Here is a 17,886-nt window from a genome sequence, read left to right on the forward strand (position 1 = left end):
CATGTGCCCCCCCCCAGGACCCCCATATCCCCTCTGCGACCCCCATATCCCCTATGGGACCCCCATAATCCCCCCGGGACCCCCATATCCCCCCCAGGACCCCCATACCCCCTCTGGGACCCCCATCCCCCCTCTGGGACCCTCATCCCCCCCCCAGACCCCCATCCCCCTCTGGGACCCCCATATCCCCTCTGGGACCCCCATATCCCCCCCCATCCCCCCCCCGGGACCCCCACCCCCCCCCCGCCCCCCAACCCCCCCCCCCGTACCCCCAGGTTCGCGCTGGCCGCAGCGGTGGCGGAGGCGTTGGGGGGAGGGGATGGGGCCGCTCCTGCCCCGCGTCGTCCCCGTCCTGTGGGGGGCCCTGCGGCGACCGCCCCCCCCGGTGAGTGCTGGGGGGGCCCTCCGCCCCAAAGCCCCGCGGGGGGGCGGGGGGGGGGGGGGCAAACCCCCACGACCCCTTTGGGGGGTCCCCCAAACCCCCACGACCCCTTTGGGGTCCCCCAAACCCCCACGACCCCTTCGGGGGGTCCCCCAAACCCCACGACCCCTTTGGGGGGTCCCCCAAACCCCCACGACCCCCTTTGGGGGGGGCCAAACCCCCACGACCCATTTGGGGTCCCCCAAACCCCCACGACCCCTTCGGGGGGTCCCCCAAACCCCCACGACCCCTTTGGGGGGGGCCAAACCCCCACGACCCATTTGGGGTCCCCCAAACCCCACAACCCTTTGGGGTCCCCCAAACCCCCTCGGGGGGATCCGCTCCCCCCAACCCCCCTCTGCCCCCCCCCCCCCCCCAAACTGCCGCTCTGTGCCCCAAAAATCGTTTGTTTTCACCCCAAATTCCCCCCTCCCAGTGGCCCTCCAACCCCCCGAGTCCCCCCTGTCCAGGGGAGGGGGGCGTGGCCTCGCCCTGACCACGCCCCCTCTGAGCACTGAGGGGCGTGGCTCGCCCTGACCACGCCCCCCTCCCCGCCCAGGCGGCCTCGGAGGGTCCTGATTCGTTCCTCCTCTTCGATGATGAAGAGGAGGAGGAGGAGGAGGAGGGGGCGGAGCCAATGGAAGATGATGTCAGTGATGATGAGGAGGAGGAGGAGCTTGTTGAGTAAGGGGGCGGGGCTTGCGGAGGGGGCGGGGCTAGCGCGGACCCCGCCCCTTACCGCCTCTGGCCACGCCCCCAGGGTGGAAGTGGGCGGGGCTTACGCTGAGGAGGTGGAGGACGCCTGTGAGGTGCTGGGGGAGGTGGCCGAGCACAGCCGGTAACTGGGAGGGACTGGGATGTACTGGGAGGGGACTATGGGGCACTGGACGTACTGGGAGGGACTATGGGGCACTGGGAGGGACTGGGAGGGAACTATGTGGCACTGGGAGGGGACTACGGGGGACTGGGAGGGACTGGGATGTACTGGGAGGGATTATGGGGCACTGGGAGGGACTGGGAGGGGACTACAGGGCACTGGGAGGGACTGGGATGTACTGGGAGGGGACTATGGGGCAGTGGGACGTACTGGGAGGGGACTATGGGGCACTGGGAGGGACTGGGAGGGAACTATGTGCACTGGGAGGGGACTACGGGGGACTGGGAGGGACTGGGATGTACTGGGAAGGGATTATGGGGCACTGGGAGGGACTGGGAGGGGACTACAGGGCACTGGGAGGGACTGGGATGTACTGGGAGGGGACTATGGGGCAGTGGGACGTACTGGGAGGGGACTATGGGGCACTTGGGAGGGACTGGGAGGGGACTATGGGGCACTGGGAGGGACTGGGAGGGGACTATGGGGCACTGGGAGGGACTGGGATGTACTGGGAAGGGATTATGGGGCACTGGGAGGGACTGGGGTGTACTGGGAGGGGACTATGGGGCAGTGGGACGTACTGGGAGGGACTGGGAGGGGACTACGGGGGACTGGGAGGGACTGGGATGTACTGGGATGTACTGGGACTATGGGCAGTGGGACGTACTGGAGGGGACTAGAGGCACTGGGCTGTACTGGGATGGGAAGAGGAGGGACTGGTGGCTTACTGGTGAGACACGGGGCCGTACTGGGAGGGGCCTCACTGGTCTTACTGGTGCCCAGTGCCGCCTTCCTGCCCTACCTGGAGCCCTCCCTGGAGGCGGTCATGGGGCTGCTGCAGGTGGGGACCCCCCGACCCCCCCCAAAACCCCCCCATGACCCCCCCGTGACCCCCGTGACCCCCCCGTGACCCCCCGTGACCCCCCTGACCCCTCCCCCGCAGTTCCCACGGGTGGGGGTGCGCTGCGCCGCCTTCGAGACGGTGGGAACCCTCTGCCTCGGCCTGGGGGGAGGGGCCCGCCCCTCCCCCACCCCCCGCGGGTGAGTTCTGGGGGGGGGGAGGGGGGGGAGGGGCCACTCGGGGGGATTTGGGGTCCCGGGGGGGGGGGGGGGGGGAGGGGCTCTGGGGCCCTTTTGGGGGGATTTGGGGCGTTCGTGGTGCTCTGACCCCCCCTCCCCCTCCCCCCCCCTCAGGCTGCCCCTCCCCCCTGTGGGCGGGGCTGGAGGCGCTGGTGGGCGGAGCCCGGGATGACCCCGCCCCGGGCGGCGGTGGCGGGGCCCTGGGGGCGCTGGGGCGTGTCCTGGAGGGGTGTGGCCCCGCCCTCCCCCCCGCCGTGCTGGAGCCCATTGGCCGCCTGTTGGTTGACGTCATCAAAGGGAAGGTACGGGGGGGGGGGAGGGGCGGGGGGAGGGGCGGGGGGGTGGGGAGGGGCGCTCACCGCTCCCCCCTCCCCCCACAGATCACCTGTTTGGGAGGGCGGAGTCGGCGCTGATGATGACGATGACAACGATGAGGTGGGGGCGGGGCCGGAGGGGGGAGGGGCGGAGGGGTGGGGGTGACCCCTCCCCCCACCCTGACCCCTCCCCCCTCCCCCCCCCCCCCCCCCCCAGGTCGAGGCAGAGGCGGAGCTGCGGGAGATGGCGGGGGAGGGGCTGGTGGCGGTGGGCGTGGCCATGGGCGGGGCCTTCGCCCCCCTCTTCCAGGAGGTTCTGCCCCACCTCCTCTCGGGGCTGGTGAGTGGGGGAGGGGCGGGGGGGGAGGGGCCCCCCCAAAGTTCCCCTCCGACCTCCCCCTCCCCCCCCCCCCAGGGGCGTCGCCGCAGCGTGGGAGAGCGCTCGTGGGCGGCGGCCATGCTGGGCGAGGATGGGCGGGGCGCTGGGCGGGGGCGTGGCCCCCTTCCTGCCCCGCCTCGGCCCCGCCCTGGGCGGGGCGGCCACCGACGACCCCCACCCGGAAGTGCGCAGCAACGCCCTCTTCGCTATGGGGCGGGTGGCTGAGGCCGCCGGCCCCGCCCTCGGAGCGTATCCGCCAATCAGGGGCAGCCCCGCCCTCCCCGCGCCCCGCCTCCCTTAAGCCGCGCCCCCCTCCTCCGCCCGACACTGTCCCTTTAAGAGTTGGCCCCTTAGCCCCGCCCCCGCGCGCAGAGCCCCGCCCCCCGCTCCCCAAGCCGCGCCCCCCCGGCAGGCCCACGCCCCCCTTGCCCTCAGGCCACGCCCCCACCCCGGGAGCCGGCGCCGCGCCGGCGCCGCCCCCTCCCCCTCAGGCCACGCCCCCATCCCACCCCCTTCGAGTGCGGCACGCCCCACCCAGCCCCGCCCCGCGCATGCGCGTTGCCGGCCCCGCCCCTTTTTCCTTGACGCGGGAGGGCGTGGCCGGGGCGCGCGGTGCTGACGCGGGCGCTGGCGGGGGAGGGGCCCGGGGCGCGTGCGGGACAACGCCTGCGGCGCTCTGGCGCGACACGGGGTGGAGCGCTGCCCCCGGAACTGGTATACTGGGGGGCACTGGGGGGACTGGGAGGGACTGGGAGGGGGTAAAGGGGCACTGGGAGGGACTGGAGGGACTGGGAGGGGAAAGGGGGCACTGGGAGGGACTGGGAGGGTACTATGGGGCACTGGGAGGGACTGGGAAGGACTGGGATGGGGTAAGGGGCACTGGGAGGGACTGGGGGGGCACTGGGAGGGACTGGGAGGGACTGGGAGGGGAAAGGGGGGCACTGGGAGGGCACTATGGGGCACTGCGGGGGACTGGGTGGGGAAAGGGGGCACTGGGAGGGACTGGGGCCCTACTGGTGTGTACTGGGGGAGCACTGGGAGGACTGGGATGGGGTAAAGAGGCACTGGGAGGGCACTATAGGGCACTGGGGGGACTGGGAGGGACTGGGATGCGGTAAAGGGGCACTGGGAGGGACTGGGAGGGGAAAGGGGGGCACTGGGATGGCACTATGGGGCACTGGAGGGCACTGGGAGGGACTGGGAGGGCACTATAGGGCACTGGGGGGGACTGGGAGGGACTGGGATGCGGTAAAGGGGCACTGGGAGGGACTGGGAGGGGAAAGGGGGGCACTGGGATGGCACTATGGGGCACTGGAGAGCACTGGGAGGGACTGGACAGCACTATGGGGCACTGGGAGGGACTGGGAAGGACTGGGAGGGGGTAAAGGGGCCTGGGAGGGACTGGGAGGGGAAAGGGGGGCACTGGGAGGCACTGGGGGGCACTGGGAGGGACTGGGAGGGCACTATGGGGCACTGGGAGGGACCGGGGAGGGGCTAAAAGGGCCCCGTGGGAGTTCCGGGGGCACTGGGGGGGGCACTGGGGGGCACTGGTGGGCACTGGTGTGTACTGGTGGGCACTGGTGCAGGTGGTGCCGCTGCTGCTGCGGGCGCTGCCGCTGGGGGAGGACGTGGGGGAGGAGCCGCCCGTGTTCCGCTGTCTCCTGCGGCTGCACCAGCGCTGCCCCACACAGGTGGGGCGCTGTGGGGCGCTGTGGGGCGCTGTGGGGCGGAGGGCCCACAGGGGTCCCTATGGGCACTCGGGGGGGGGGGGTCCATATGGGGTTCCTATGGGGCACTTGTGGGGCGCTATGGGGCGGGGGGGGTCTCTATGGGGTACTTATGGGGGGTGGGGGGTCTCTATGGGGTCCCTATGGGGCACGAGAGGTCTCTATGGGGCGCTATGGGGCAGGGAGGGGTCTCTATGGGGTACTTATGGGGTGGGGGGGGTCCATATGGGGTCCCTATGGGGCACTTGTGGGGCGCTATGGGGTGGGGGGGGTCTCTATGGGGTCCCTGTGGGGCACGAGAGGTCTCTATGGGGCCCTATGGGGCAGGGAGGGGTCTCTATGGGGTACTTATGGGGCGATACAGAGTGGGGGGTTCCTGTGGGGCACTTGTGGGGCACTACGGGGTGGGGGGGGTCTGGATGGGGTCCCTGTGGGGCACGAGAGGTCTCTATGGGGCAGTTATGGGGGGAGGGGTGTCCATAGGGGGTCTCTATGGGGCAGGAGCTGTCCCTATGGGGTACTTGTGGGGCGCTATGGGGCGGGGGGTCTCTGTGGGGCGCTATGGGGCAGGAGGGGAACCCTATGGGGTGGGGGGTCCCTATGGGGCAGCGGGATGCGTATGGGGCACTGTGGGGCGGGGGGAGGTCTCCGTGGGGCGCTTGTGGGGCGCCGTGGGGCAGTGCGGGCCCTGACCCCCCTCTCCCCCCACAGCTGTGGCCCCACGCGGCGGAGCTGCCCCACGCCTGCGGCCCCACGGTGGGCAGTGGGCGCCTCCCCCCCGGTACCGCACTTGGGGGGCGCTGTGGGGCGGGGGGGGGGGGGGGACTTGGGGGGCACGGGAGGGGATTTGGGGGTCGCCGTGGGGCGGGATGTGGGGCCGGGGAGGGACTTGTGGGTCGCTATGGGGTGGGATGTGGGGCTGGGGGAAGACTTGGGGGGTGGAGGGGGGGGGGGATGTGGGGCCGGGGGGGCACTTATGGGTCACTGTGGGGCAGAGGGGGGTCGCCGACGCCCTCTTGTCCCCCCCAGAGCTGGAGGAGGGGGTTGTGGGGCTGCTGCGGGACGTGTGGGGCAGCTGCCCCACGGCCTTCGGGGAGGGCCTGGCCCGGCTGCCCCCCGGCGACGCCGACCGCCTGCGCCGCGCCATGGTGAGACCCCGCCCCGCCCCGCCCCACACCCCCCGCCCCACACACAGGCCTCTGCCCCACAACCACCCCCCGCCCCACATCGCCCCGCCCCACACATAGGCCTCTGCCCCACAACCACCCCCTGCCCCACATCTCCCCACCCCACACATAGGCCTCTGCCCCACACATAGGCCTCTGCCCCACAACCACCCCCTGCCCCACATCTCCCCACCCCACACATAGGCCTCTGCCCCACACATAGGCCTCTGCCCCACAACCACCCCCTGCCCCACATCGCCCCGCCCCACACATAGGCCTCTGCCCCACAACCACCCCCTGCCCCACATCGCCCCCCCCCCCCACCTACCGCCCCGCCCCCCAAGTTCCCCCCCGCCCCACACATTCAGCCCCATAGCTACGGCCCTGCCCCACAAGTCCTCTCCCCCCCCCCCCCCCCCCCCGGTGCTGTCAGCGCCTGTGATGACATCACTGCACCCCGTGTGACATCACAGCCACGCCCCTCCCCCCCCCAGGGCCTGGCCGACGCCCCGGCGACGCGTTGACGCGGTGATGTCAGCGCCGCGCTGATGTCATCGTGAGGGCGGGGCGGGGGCGCTGTGGGCGTGGCCATGTCGCGGTAGCGCCAACACGGTGATGTCACGACGGCGTCGGGCGGTGATGTCAGCGCGGCGCAGCGGGGGAGGGGGGGGGGGGCCCGCGGGGGCCGCGCCCCACAGCGATGGGGCCGTAGGGGCGGCTCTGCTCCAGCCGCAGCCACCCCGCCCCACACAGCTCTGGGGGGAAGGGGGACTTGGGGGGCAGCCCCACACTCGGGGGGCAGCCCCACACTCGGGGGGCGGACCCACGGCGGGAGCGGAGCGAGGCCCCCGTTGGGGGGGGGGGGGGGGATGTGGGGCTGCCCCCCAAGTGTGGGTCTCGCCCCTCAATGTGGCTCTGCCCCCCAAGTGTGTACCACCCCCCAAGTGTCCCCCCACCTCCCAAGTGTGGGCCCCAACCCCAAGTGTGGGTCCACCCCCCAAGTGTGGGTCCGCCCCCAAGTGTCCCCCCGGCCCCCAAGTGTGGGCCCTGACCCCCAAGTGTGGGTCTACCCCCCAAGTGTGGGCCCCGTGCCCAAGTGCCCCCCCAGCCCCCGAGTGTGGGTCCGCCCCCCAAGTGTGGGTCCGCCCCCCAAGTGTGGGTCTGCCCCCCAAGTGCCCCCCCACCCCCCAAGTGTGGGCCCCGCCCCCCAAGTGTGGGTCCGCCCCCCACGTGTGGGTCTGCCCCCCAAGTGCCCCCCCACCCCCCAAGTGTGGGTCCGCCCCCCAAGTGTGGGTCCGCCCCCCAAGTGCCCCCCCACCCCCCAAGTGTGGGTCCACCCCCCAAGTGTGGGTCTGCCCCCCAAGTGCCCCCCCGCCCCCCAAGTGTGGGCCCCGCCCCCCAAGTGTGGGTCCGCCCCCCACGTGTGGGTCTCACCGAGGCAGAGGCAGAAGAGCCGCGCGGCCGCCCTGCGGGGGGCGGGGGGGGGCAGCAGCCGCTGCAGCTCCGCTCCCCCCTCGCGCAGCGCCGCCCCCACCAGCCTGTGGGGGGAGGGGCTCCGGGTGGGGGAGGGGCTCCAGGAGGGGGGGAGGGGCTCCGGGTGGGGGAGGGGCTCCGGGTGGGGGAGGGGCTCCGGGTGGGGGAGGGGCTCCCGGAGGGGGGAGGGGCTCCGGGGGGGGGAGGGGCGTCTGACCTGCGCAGGGTGGGGGTGTCGGGGGAGGGGCGCGGCGGCAGAGGGGGTTCGGGGCCTTCGGGCAGTCGGGGCAGCGGTGGGGGGGGCGGTGGGGGGAGGGGCCTGTGGGGCAGAGAAAGGGGGGGGGGAGGGGGGGGGTCAGTGCTGCCCCATAAGTGCCCCATAAGCGCCCCCCGAGTGCCCCACACGTCACCGTCGCTCCTCGGGGGGCGGCGGGCGCAGGCGCGGCTCCTCCTCCGTCACCTCCAGGGACACCTCTGGGGGGACAGCGACCCATAGCGCCCCACATCTGCCCCATAGCGCCCCACAGCCGCCCCATAGCGCCCCACGGCCGCCCCACAGGGACTCACAGTCACCCCATAGCGCCCCACAGTCATCCAGTTGTGACCCACAGCTGCCCCACAGTGACCCATAGCGCCCCACAGCCGCCCCATAGCAACCCCTGGTGACCCACGGCCGCCCCACATCCGCCCCACGGCGCCGTGGGTCGCTCACCGGAGGAGGGCAGGACGGGCAGACTCGGCTCCAGCGCCTCCCGCAGCACCTGTGGGGCACAAACGCCCGAGCGCGTCCCCCCCCATCCCGCACCCGTGGGGCGCCCCACAACTAAGGGGGTGTGGGGGGCCCATCTGTGGGGCGGGGGGGGGCGGGGGGGGCTCACCTCCACCTCGCTGGGCAGCTCCGGGGGGGCGGGGGGGCGGGGGGTGGGGGCCGCGCGCAGCGACCCCACAGGCCCCACAGCTCGGGGGGCAGCCAGCCTGTGGGGCGGGGGAGGTGTGGGGCAGGGGGGAGAGGTGGGGGGCAGGAGAGGTGTGGGGCAGAAGGTGTGGGGCGGGGGGGGGGGGAGAAGGGGGGGAGGTGTGAGGGGAGAGATGTGGGGTGGGAGAGGTGTGGGGCAGAGGAAGGTGTGGGGCAGGGGGGGAGATGTGGGGCGGGGGAGGTGTGGGGCGGGGGAGGTGTGGGGTGGGGGAGGTGTGGGGCAGAGGTGTGGGGCAGAGGGAGGTGTGGGGCGGAGGAAGGTGTGGGGCAGGGGGGAGGTGTGGGGCGGGGGAGATGGGCAGAGGAAGGTGTGGGGCAGAGGTGTGGGGCGGGGGGAGGTGTGGGGCGGGGGAGATGTGGGGTGGGGGAGATGTGGGGCAGAGGGAGATGTGGGGCGGAGGTGTGGGGCAGAGGGAGGTGTGGGGCAGATGTGTGGTGCAGAGGGAGGTGTGGGGCGGGGGAGATGTGGGGCGGAGGTGTGGGGCGGAGGGAGGTGTGGGGCAGAGGGAGGTGTGGGGCAGAGGGAGGTGTGGAGCACGGGGGGAGATGTGGGGCGGGGGAGATGTGGGGCGGGGGAGATGTGGGGCGGGGGAGATGTGGGGCAGAGGAAGGTGTGGGGTGGAGGTGTGGGGCGGGGGGGGAGGTGTGGGGCAGAGGAAGATGTGGGGCAGAGGGAGGTGTGGGGCGGGGGAGATGTGAGGCAGAGGTGTGGGGCAGAGGAAGGTGTGGGGCAGAGGTGTGGGGCAGAGGAAGGTGTGGGGCGGAGGTGTGGGGCAGAGGGAGGTGTGGGGCAGAGGGAGGTGTGGGGCGGAGGGAGGTGTGGGGCAGAGGGAGGTGTGGGGCAGAGGGAGGTGTGGGGCGGGGGAGATGTGGGGCGGAGGAAGGTGTGGGGCGGGGGGGAGGTGTGGGGCGGGGGGGGAGGTGTGGGGCAGAGGGAGGTGTGGGGCAGAGGTGTGCAGAGGGTGTGGGGGCAGAGGTGTGGGGCAGAGGGAGGTGTGGGGCAGAGGAAGGTGTGGGGCAGGGGAGGAGGTGTGGGGGCGGGGGAGATGTGGGGCGGGGAGATGTGGGGCAGAGGGAGGTGTGGGGCGGAGGTGTGGGCAGAGGTGTGGGGCCCTCACCGCAGGTGGGGGTGCGCAGCAGCTCGGGGGGGCTCCGGCGGCGCTTGGGGGGCGGCTCCAGCAGCAGCTGTGGGGCGGAGGTTTGGGGGGGGCAGTGTGTGTGTGTCCCTCCCCCGGATTTGGGGGTGTCCCCTCCCCCCCTCCCCCACTCACCAGCGCCCCACAGCGGGTGTGGGGCAGCAGCAGCTGCGCCCGGAACTCCCCACGGGGATTTGGGGCTGTGGGTCGGTGTGGGGCGGGCGGCGGCGGCGGCGGCGGGGGGGGGAGGGGCGGCCTGGGGGGCAGCCGAGGGTGTCAGTGCCCCACATCCGCCCCACATCTGCCCCACATCCGCCCCACATCCGCCCCACATCTGCCCCCACATCCGCCCCACACGTACCTCGGGGGGCGGCGGGGGAAGGGTGGGCTCCTCCGGGGGCCGCGGGGGGGCTGTGGGGGGAGGGGGGGAGGGGCTATGGGGCTGCCCCACAAGTGCCCCTCCCTCCCCTCCCCCACTCCGTGCTCTGCCCCACAAGTGCTCACCGGGGGGTGGGGGCGGCGCCGGGACCGCCGGGACCTCCTCCACTGGGGGGGCAGATGTGGGGCTGAGCGCCCCACAAGTGCCCCCTCTGCCCCACAAGTGCCCCCTCCGCCCCACAAGTGCCCCCTCTGCCCCACAAGTGGCCCCCTCTGCCCCACAAGTGCCCCCCCTCTGCCCCACAAGAGCCCCCCCCTCTGCCCCACAAGTGCCCCCATCTGCCCAAGAGCCTCCCCCTCTGCCCCACAAGTGCCCCCATCTGCCCCACAACTGCCCCCCCCTCCGCCCCACAAGTGCCCCCTCTGCCCCACAAGTGCCCCCCCTCTGCCCCACAAGTGCCCCCTCTGCCCCACAAGTGCCCCCCTCTGCCCCACAAGTGCCCCCTCTGCCCCACAAGTGCCCCCCCCTCTGCCCCACAAGTGCTCCCTCTGCCCCACAAGTGCCCCCCTCTGCCCCACAAGTGCCCCCCCTCCGCCCCACAAGTGCCCCCCTCTGCCCCACAAGTGCCCCACAAGTGCCCCCCTCCGCCCCACAAGTGCCCCCTCCGCCCCACAAGTGCCCCCCCCGCCCCACAAGTGCCCTCACCGGGGGGCAGCAGTTCGGCCTCCGCCTCCATCAGCAGCTCCAGCTCTCGCGCCGTCACCTCCGGCAGCTCCTCCTGCGCCCCACAGCGCTATGGGGCAGCCCCACAACCGCCCCACACCCCGCCCCCGCTATGGGGCGGCCCCCCGACCCCTCCCGCCCCCGCTATGGGGCAGCCCCACCTCGAGGGGCGGCAGGACGAGGGGTTCGGGCTCCCGCAGGGTGATGATTTCGGGGGACACCGTCAGGGGGGGCCTGCGGGGGGAGGGGGGAGGGGGGTTATGTGGGGTGAGCGCCCCCCAGACTGCCCCCCCTCCCCCGCCCCACACTTGTGGGGCAGAGCTCACCCGGGGGGGGGGGCGGGACCTCCTCCAGCAGCCGCTGCACCTGAGGGGGGGGGGGAGGGGGGAGATTTTGGGGTGCTGAGGGTATTTTTGGGGGGGTGGGGGGATGTGGGGCAGCGCCGTGGGGCAGCGCCGTGGGGCGGTACCTGGGGCAGCGCCGTGGGGCTGGGCAGCTCCGGGGCCATCACCCCGAAGAAGGGGTCGGGGGCCAACTCCAGCGCCGCCATCAGCGCCCGCGCGTCCGCCACCAACTGCGGCCTGGGGGGGGGGGGGCAGTTATGGGGCGCTATGGGGCAGTTTGGGGGGTGTGTGGGGCAGTTATGGGTCACTATGAGGCAGTTATGGGGCGCTATGGGGCAGTTATGGAGTGATATGGGGCAGTTATGGGGCACTATGGGGCAGTTTGGGGGGTGTGTGGGGCAGTTATGGGGCACTATGGGGCAGTTTGGGGCACTATGGGGCGATATGGGGCGCTATGGGGCAGTTATGGGGGGTCTATGGGGGGGTTGGTGGGACTATGGGGCAGTTATGGGGCAGTTTGGGGGGGGCTGTGGGGCAGTTACGGGGGGTTATAGGGCAGTGGAGAGGCACTATAGGGCATTGTGGGGCAGTTATGGGGCACCTATAGGGCGCTGTGGGGCACTGTGGGGGCCTATGGGGCAGTAGGGGGGGTCTATGGGGCACTATGGGGGTCTGTGGGGCTCTATGGGGCAGTGGGGGGTCTGTGGGGCACTATGGGGCTCTATGGGGCAGTGGGGGGGGTCTATGGGGCACTATGGGGCTCTATGGGGGTCTGTGGGGCACTATGGGGCAGTGGGGGGGTCTGTGGGGCACTATGGGGCACTATGGGGCAGTGGGGGGGGGTCTGTGGGGCTCTATGGGGCCGGGGGGGGGTCTGTGGGGCTCTATGGGGCTCTATGGGGGCAGTGGGGGGGGGGTCTGTGGGGCTCTATGGGGCTCTATGGGGGGGGGGGGTCTGTGGGGCTCTATGGGGCTCTATGGGGCAGTGGGGGGGGGGTCTGTGGGGCAGTGGGCGACTCACCGCCGGGGGGGGCTGAGGTCGATGTTGGGGGGGGGCCGCGCGCGGTGCAGCCGCCCCAGAACCTGAGCGGCCTCTTCTGGGGGGGGGGAGGGGGGAGGGGGGAGACCCCGAAACAGCCGTGGGACCCCCAGCGCCCCCCGTCAGTCCCACCCCCCCCAAGTGCCCCAGAGCCCCCCCAGCGCCCCATAACCCCCCCTGAGACCCCCCATCCCCCAGAGACCCCCCATCCCCCCCATATCCCCCAACCCCCCATAACCCCATATCCCCCATATCCCCCCATAACCCCCCGCCCCCCCCATGCCCCCCCCGCCCCCCCCCCGCCCCCCCCCCCCCCCCCCCCCGTACCCAGCAGGACGCCGCACTGCCGCCCGTAGACCCGCGCCAGCCCCAACTGCAGCAGCGCCGCCAGGTAGAGGGAGCACGGGGGGCGGCGCCCCCGGCGGCGGGGGCGGGACCTCCCACCCGCCGCGGCCAATCACGAACGCCTGCACCGCCGCGCTGGGAGGGGGCGGGGTCAGGGCGGCCATTCAGGGCCGAGGAGGCGGGGCCGAGGTGGCCCGGCCACACCCTCCCACTGGCCCACGAGGGGAGGGGCGGAGCCACGCCCACCCACTCTCACCCTCCCATTGGCCCGCGAGGGGAGGGGGCGGAGCCACAGCCCACTCGCACCCTCCCACTAGCCCACGAGGGGGGGCGGAGCCACGGTGGTCCAGTGTACACCCTCCCATTGGCCCGCGAGGGGAGGGGCGGAGCCCTGCCCACCTACTCACACCCTCCCACTGGCCCGCGAGGGGAAGGGCGGAGCCACAGCCCACTGGCACCCACCCATTGGCCCACGAGGGGAGGGGCGGAGCCCTGCCCACCCACTCACACCCTCCCACTGGCCCGCGAGGGGAGGGGCGGAGCCACAGCCCACTGGCACCCACCCACTGGCCCACGAGGGGGGGCGGAGCCACGGTGGTCCAGTGTACACCCTCCCATTGGCCCGCGAGGGGAGGGGCGGAGCCCTGCCCACCCACTCACACCCTCCCACTGGCCCGCGAGGGGAGGGGCGGAGCCACAGCCCACTGGCACCCACCCATTGGCCCGCGAGGGGAGGGGCGGAGCCCTGCCCACCCACTCACGCCCTCCCACTGGCCCGCGAGGGGAGGGGCGGAGCCCTGCCCACCCACTGGCACCCACCCATTGGCCCACGAGGGGAGGGGCGGAGCCACAGCCCATTGGCCCGCGAGGGGAGGGGCGGAGCCCTGCCCACCCACTCACACCCTCCCACTGGCCCGCGAGGGGAGGGGCGGAGCCACAGCCCACCCACACCCTCCCATTGGCCCGCGAGGGGAGGGGCGGAGCCACGGCGGGCCGTTCCCACTCGAGGGGGCGGAGCGACGGCGGCGGCTCATCGCCGCGCGGAGAGGGGCGGCCCATTGACCCCCGCGAAACCCCCCCCGAACCCGCCCGAAAACGGCCCGAAGCGGCGCCGTTGCCGTTACCAGGTGCGGGGCACGTCCACCCCCAGGTACTCCCGCCGCAGGAGCCGCGAGCTGCAGGTGGCCGCCAGCCTGGGAGGGGGGAGAGACCCAAAATCACCCGCTTTGTCCCCGCAAAGGGCCCCCAAACCGCCGGACTGAGCCCCAGACGGCCCCGTACCGTACCAGATGGTGCCGAAGCAGCCGGTGCGGCGCTGCAGCACCTCCGGGTAGTAGAACATGGCCCCAAAGTCCCGCGGATTCGCCCCAAAATGGAGTGGGAGGAGAAGCCCAAATTGGGTGAACGGCGGAGGGGGGGGGGGGGGGGGGCAAACCCCCTCAAAAAGATAAAAAAAAAAAAAAAAAAAAAAGGGGGTCCGGGAGAGTGAAATGCGGTATCGATAAATAATGCGCTTTTTGTCCCGAAACCCCTCAAAAAGAGCCAAATCGCCCCAAAAAGGGGGTCCGGGAGAGAGAAATGCGGTATCAATAAATAATTTCCGTAAATAAAACACTTTTTTTGTCCCCAAACCCCTCAAAAAGAGCCCCCAAAAAAGTGGGTCTGGGACAGTGAAATGCGGTATCAATAAATAAGACTTTTTTTTTTGTCCCGAAACCCCTCAAAAAGAGCCAAAAAAAAAAAACCAAACCCAAAAAAAGGGGTCCGGGAGAGAGAAATGCGGTATCAATAAATAATGCGCTTTTTTTTTGTCCCAAAACCCCTCAAAAAGAGCCAAATCGCCCCAAAAAGGGGGTCCGGGAGAGAGAAATGCGGTATCAATAAATAATTTCCGTAAATAATACTTTTTTTGTCCCCAAACCCCTCAAAAAGAGCCAAAAAAAAAAGCAAAAAAGTGGGTCTGGGACAGTGAAATGCGATATCAATAAATAATACGCTTTTTTTTTGTCCCGAAACCCCTCAAAAAGAGCCAAATCGCCCCAATAAGGGGGTCCGGGAGAGAGAAATGTGATCTCAATAAATAATTTCCATAAATAATACACTTTTTTTGTCCCGAAACCCCTCAAAAAGAGCCAAAAAAAAAAACCAAACCCAAAAAGAGGGGTCCGGGAGAGTGAAATGCGGTATTAATAAATAATGCGCTTTTTTTTTTGTCCCAAAACCCCTCAAAAAGAGCCAAATCGCCCCAAAAAGGGGGTCCGGGAAAGTGAAATGCGATATCAATAAATAATACGCTTTTTTTTTGTCCCCAAACCCCTCAAAAAGAGCCAAAAAAAAAAGCAAAAAAGTGGGTCTGGGACAGTGAAATGCGGTATCAAGAAATAAGACTCTTTTTTTTTGTCCCGAAACCCCTCAGAAAGAGCCAAATCGCCCCAAAAAGGGGGTCCGGGAGAGAGAAATGCGGTATCAATAAATAATTTCCGTAAATAAAACACTTTTTTTGTCCCGAAACCCCTCAAAAAGAGCCCCCAAAAAAGCAAAAAAGTGGGTCTGGGACAGTGAAATGCGGTATCAAGAAATAAGACTTTTTTTTTTGTCCCGAAACCCCTCAGAAAGAGCCCAAACGCCCCCCAAACCCACGAGGTTTAAATACAGTAATTTAAATAAATAGGGTTTCTTTTAAAAAAAGGTCGCATTCGGCCCCCAAATCCCCCCAAACGGCGCCCAAAGCGGCAGCGCCTCACTCCAAATATTAAATACTGATAAATATGCCGATATAATCAACTTCCCGAGTTAAGCAAATGGCTTTTTAAAGCTCTCTAGTGGCAAACCTGCCCTAAGATCCCCCTCCCCCCCCCCCGAATCTCCCCGAAAGCGGTTAATTTAAATAACTTGAAGATGTTAAAAAGGCAAAAGCGGACCCAAAATGCCGAAAAACGGCCCCAGGCGCGACCCGAACACCCCCCCCCACCTCCTTTAAAAGCCTTAAGATAATTATTGAAGTAGTTAACCGTGACTTAACTCACTAAAGAGCCGCTTTTTGCCCCAAATCCCCCCAAACCCGAGACGCCCGCCCGCCCCGCAGCCACAACTTCAGTTAAAACGGATAATTTCGACCCTCTAACCTCCTAATTTTGCTCAGAAAAGCCCGAATAAAGCCTTAAACATTAGCGGCTGCTAATTAACCCCGCCAACTAGCCCCTAATTAACGCCCGGCCCCGCCCCAGTTAACGCGGCGTCGTCTCCCGTCCCCGTCCCCGTCCCGCCGCCGTTTATTAATTTAAACCGCCGCTGCTCTCCTCCGCCGCTCGGGGGGGCCGCTGAGGGGCAATTAGTCGCTAACGAGTCGGTAATGAGTCGTCAATTAGCGCTACTTAGCGCCGCCGCCTCACACGCGCGCCGCCGCCGCCCGTCGCCGCCTGAGTGAGGCGGCAGGTGCCGCGCCACACCCTTTATAACCTCGCCCCGCCCCGCGGCCAATCAGCGAGCCGATCGCCTCAGCGCAGCCGGCCAATCAGCGCCCGGCTCCCCTCAGCGACCGCGGTCGGGGGGTAGAACGGCAGCGGCGGGAAGGCGGTGGCCAATCAGCGCCTTCCTTCCCTTCTCCCGCGCGCGGCTGGGCCAATGGGAGGCCTTCCCGCCTTGCGCCGCCGGCCAATCAGCGGGCGCCGCCGCTTTGCCGCTCTTTCTCCTCAGCGTGAGGGAAGGGGCGCCGCCGGCGGCAGCGGCAAGATGGCGGCGGGGAGGCAAGGCGGAGGCGCCGCGCTCCCGCCGCGGCTCTGTTTTCAGCCGCCCCCACGGACACGGTGGGTCTCGGGGGGGAACCTGCGGGTCTCGGGGGGGACTGTGGGGCTGCGGGGTGAAGGCTGCGTCGATTTTGGGGGGGCGCGGCGCGGCGCGGAGCTGCCCCGTATAGAACCACAGTTTCCCCCCGCGCCCCGCAGCGGGAAACGGGATGGATGGGGGGGGGGACGGACGTGAGGTGGCACGGGGCTGCTGTAGAGCTGGCAGCGGGGCGGCTAGGGGATAGCTGTGGGGCGGAGGGGGGGGGCACTTGTGGGGCAGCGATTGGGCGCTTATTCCCCCCCCCCGATGTCCCCTCCTCGAGGCCCCGCCTCCCCTCCTCGAGGCCCCGCCTCCCCTCCTCGAGGCCCCGCCCCCTGGTGGCACTTCCCTCCCCTTGGGGCCCCTCCTCTCCCTAAGCCCCGCCTCCCTCGAAGCCCCGCCTCCCCTCCTCAAGGCCCTGCCTCCTCCCTGAAGCCCCGCCCCGAGGCCCCTCCCCCTGGAGGCCCCATCCCTGTGGCCCCGCCTCACTCCCCTTGAGGCCCCTCCTCTCCCCGGAGCCCCTCCTCCCTCAAAGCCCCGCCTCCTCCCTGAGGCCCCGCCCTCTCAAGGCCCCGCCTCCCTCCCTTGAGGCCCCTCCTCTCCCCAGAGCCCCACCTCCCCTCTTCAAGACTCCGCCTCCTCCCAGAAGCCACTCCCACTGAGGCCCACTCTTCTCTCAAAGCCCCGCCCCCATGGCCCCACCTCTTCCCTGAGGCCCCTCCCCTCAAAGCCCCGCCTCCTCCCTGAGGCCCCTCCCCCTTAGAGGCACCTCCCCCTTAGAGGCACCTCCCATGAGGCCCTCATCTACCTGGAGCCCCTCCTCCCTCAAAGCCCCGCCCCCTCCTCATGGCCCCGACTCTTCCCTGAACCCCTCCCCTCAAAGCTCCGCCTCCCTGAGGCCCCTCCCCTGAGGCCCTCCTCCCCAGAGCCCCTCCTCCCTCAATGCCCCACCCCCTCCTAGAAGCCCCTCCCACCGAGGCCCCACCTCCCTCCCTTGAGGCCCCTCCTCTCCCCGGAGCCCCTCCTCCCTCAAAGCCCCGCCCCCCATGGCCCCCTGAAGCTCCTCCCCTCAAAGCCCCGCCTCCTCCCTGAGGCCCCGCCCCCTCAAGGCCCTGCCTCCCTCCCTTGAGGCCCCTCCTCTCCCCAGAGCCCCTCCTCCCCCAAAGCCCTGCCCCCTCCCAGAAGCCCCTCCCACCGAGGGCCCTCCTCCCTCAAAGCCCCGCCTCCTCCCTGAGGCCCCGCCCCCTCGAGGCCCCGCCTCCCTCCCTTGAGGCCCCTCCTCTCCCCAGAGCCCCTCCTCCCCCAAAGCCCCACCCCCCCATGGCCCCCCTGAACCCCCTCCCCTCGAGGCCCCGCCTCCTCCCTGAGGCCCCGCCCCCTCGAGGCCCCGCCCCCCTCCCCGAGGCCCCACCTCTCTCCCTTGAAGCCCCACCTCCCTCCCCCCGGGCCCCGCCTCCCCGAGGCCCCGCCCCCCTCCCCGAGGCCCCACCTCTCTCCCTTGAAGCCCCACCTCCCTCCCCCCGGGCCCCGCCTCCCCGAGGCCCCGCCCCCCTCCCCGAGGCCCCACCTCTCTCCCTTGAAGCCCCGCCCCCCTCCCCCCGGGCCCCGCCTCCCCGAGGCCCCGCCCCCCTCCCCTCGAGGCCCCGCCTCCCCGAGGCCCCGCCCCCCAGCACACAGCCACG

The 17,886-nt window shown here is 70.1% G+C and overlaps 1 protein-coding gene across 1 annotated transcript; it reads left to right on the forward strand.

The window, feature by feature from the left end:
• Nucleotides 1-215: 215 nt before the first annotated feature.
• LOC309684894 (uncharacterized protein) lies at nucleotides 216-6,588 on the forward strand. The gene is made up of 11 exons (XM_082500734.1): nucleotides 216-385; nucleotides 981-1,105; nucleotides 1,182-1,259; nucleotides 2,082-2,139; nucleotides 2,493-2,680; nucleotides 2,759-2,813; nucleotides 2,910-3,032; nucleotides 4,658-4,762; nucleotides 5,510-5,579; nucleotides 5,828-5,946; nucleotides 6,459-6,588. The coding sequence occupies exons 1-11, from the start codon at nucleotides 320-322 to the stop codon at nucleotides 6,486-6,488; spliced, it is 1,017 nt and encodes a 338-aa protein (XP_082356860.1). The 5' UTR covers nucleotides 216-319; the 3' UTR covers nucleotides 6,489-6,588.
• Nucleotides 6,589-17,886: the final 11,298 nt, after the last annotated feature.

Source organism: Vanellus vanellus (genome assembly GCF_965231255.1).
Source record: "Vanellus vanellus genome assembly, contig: HAP1_SCAFFOLD_1058, whole genome shotgun sequence".
In the NCBI taxonomy this organism is placed as follows: Eukaryota; Metazoa; Chordata; class Aves; order Charadriiformes; family Charadriidae; genus Vanellus; species Vanellus vanellus.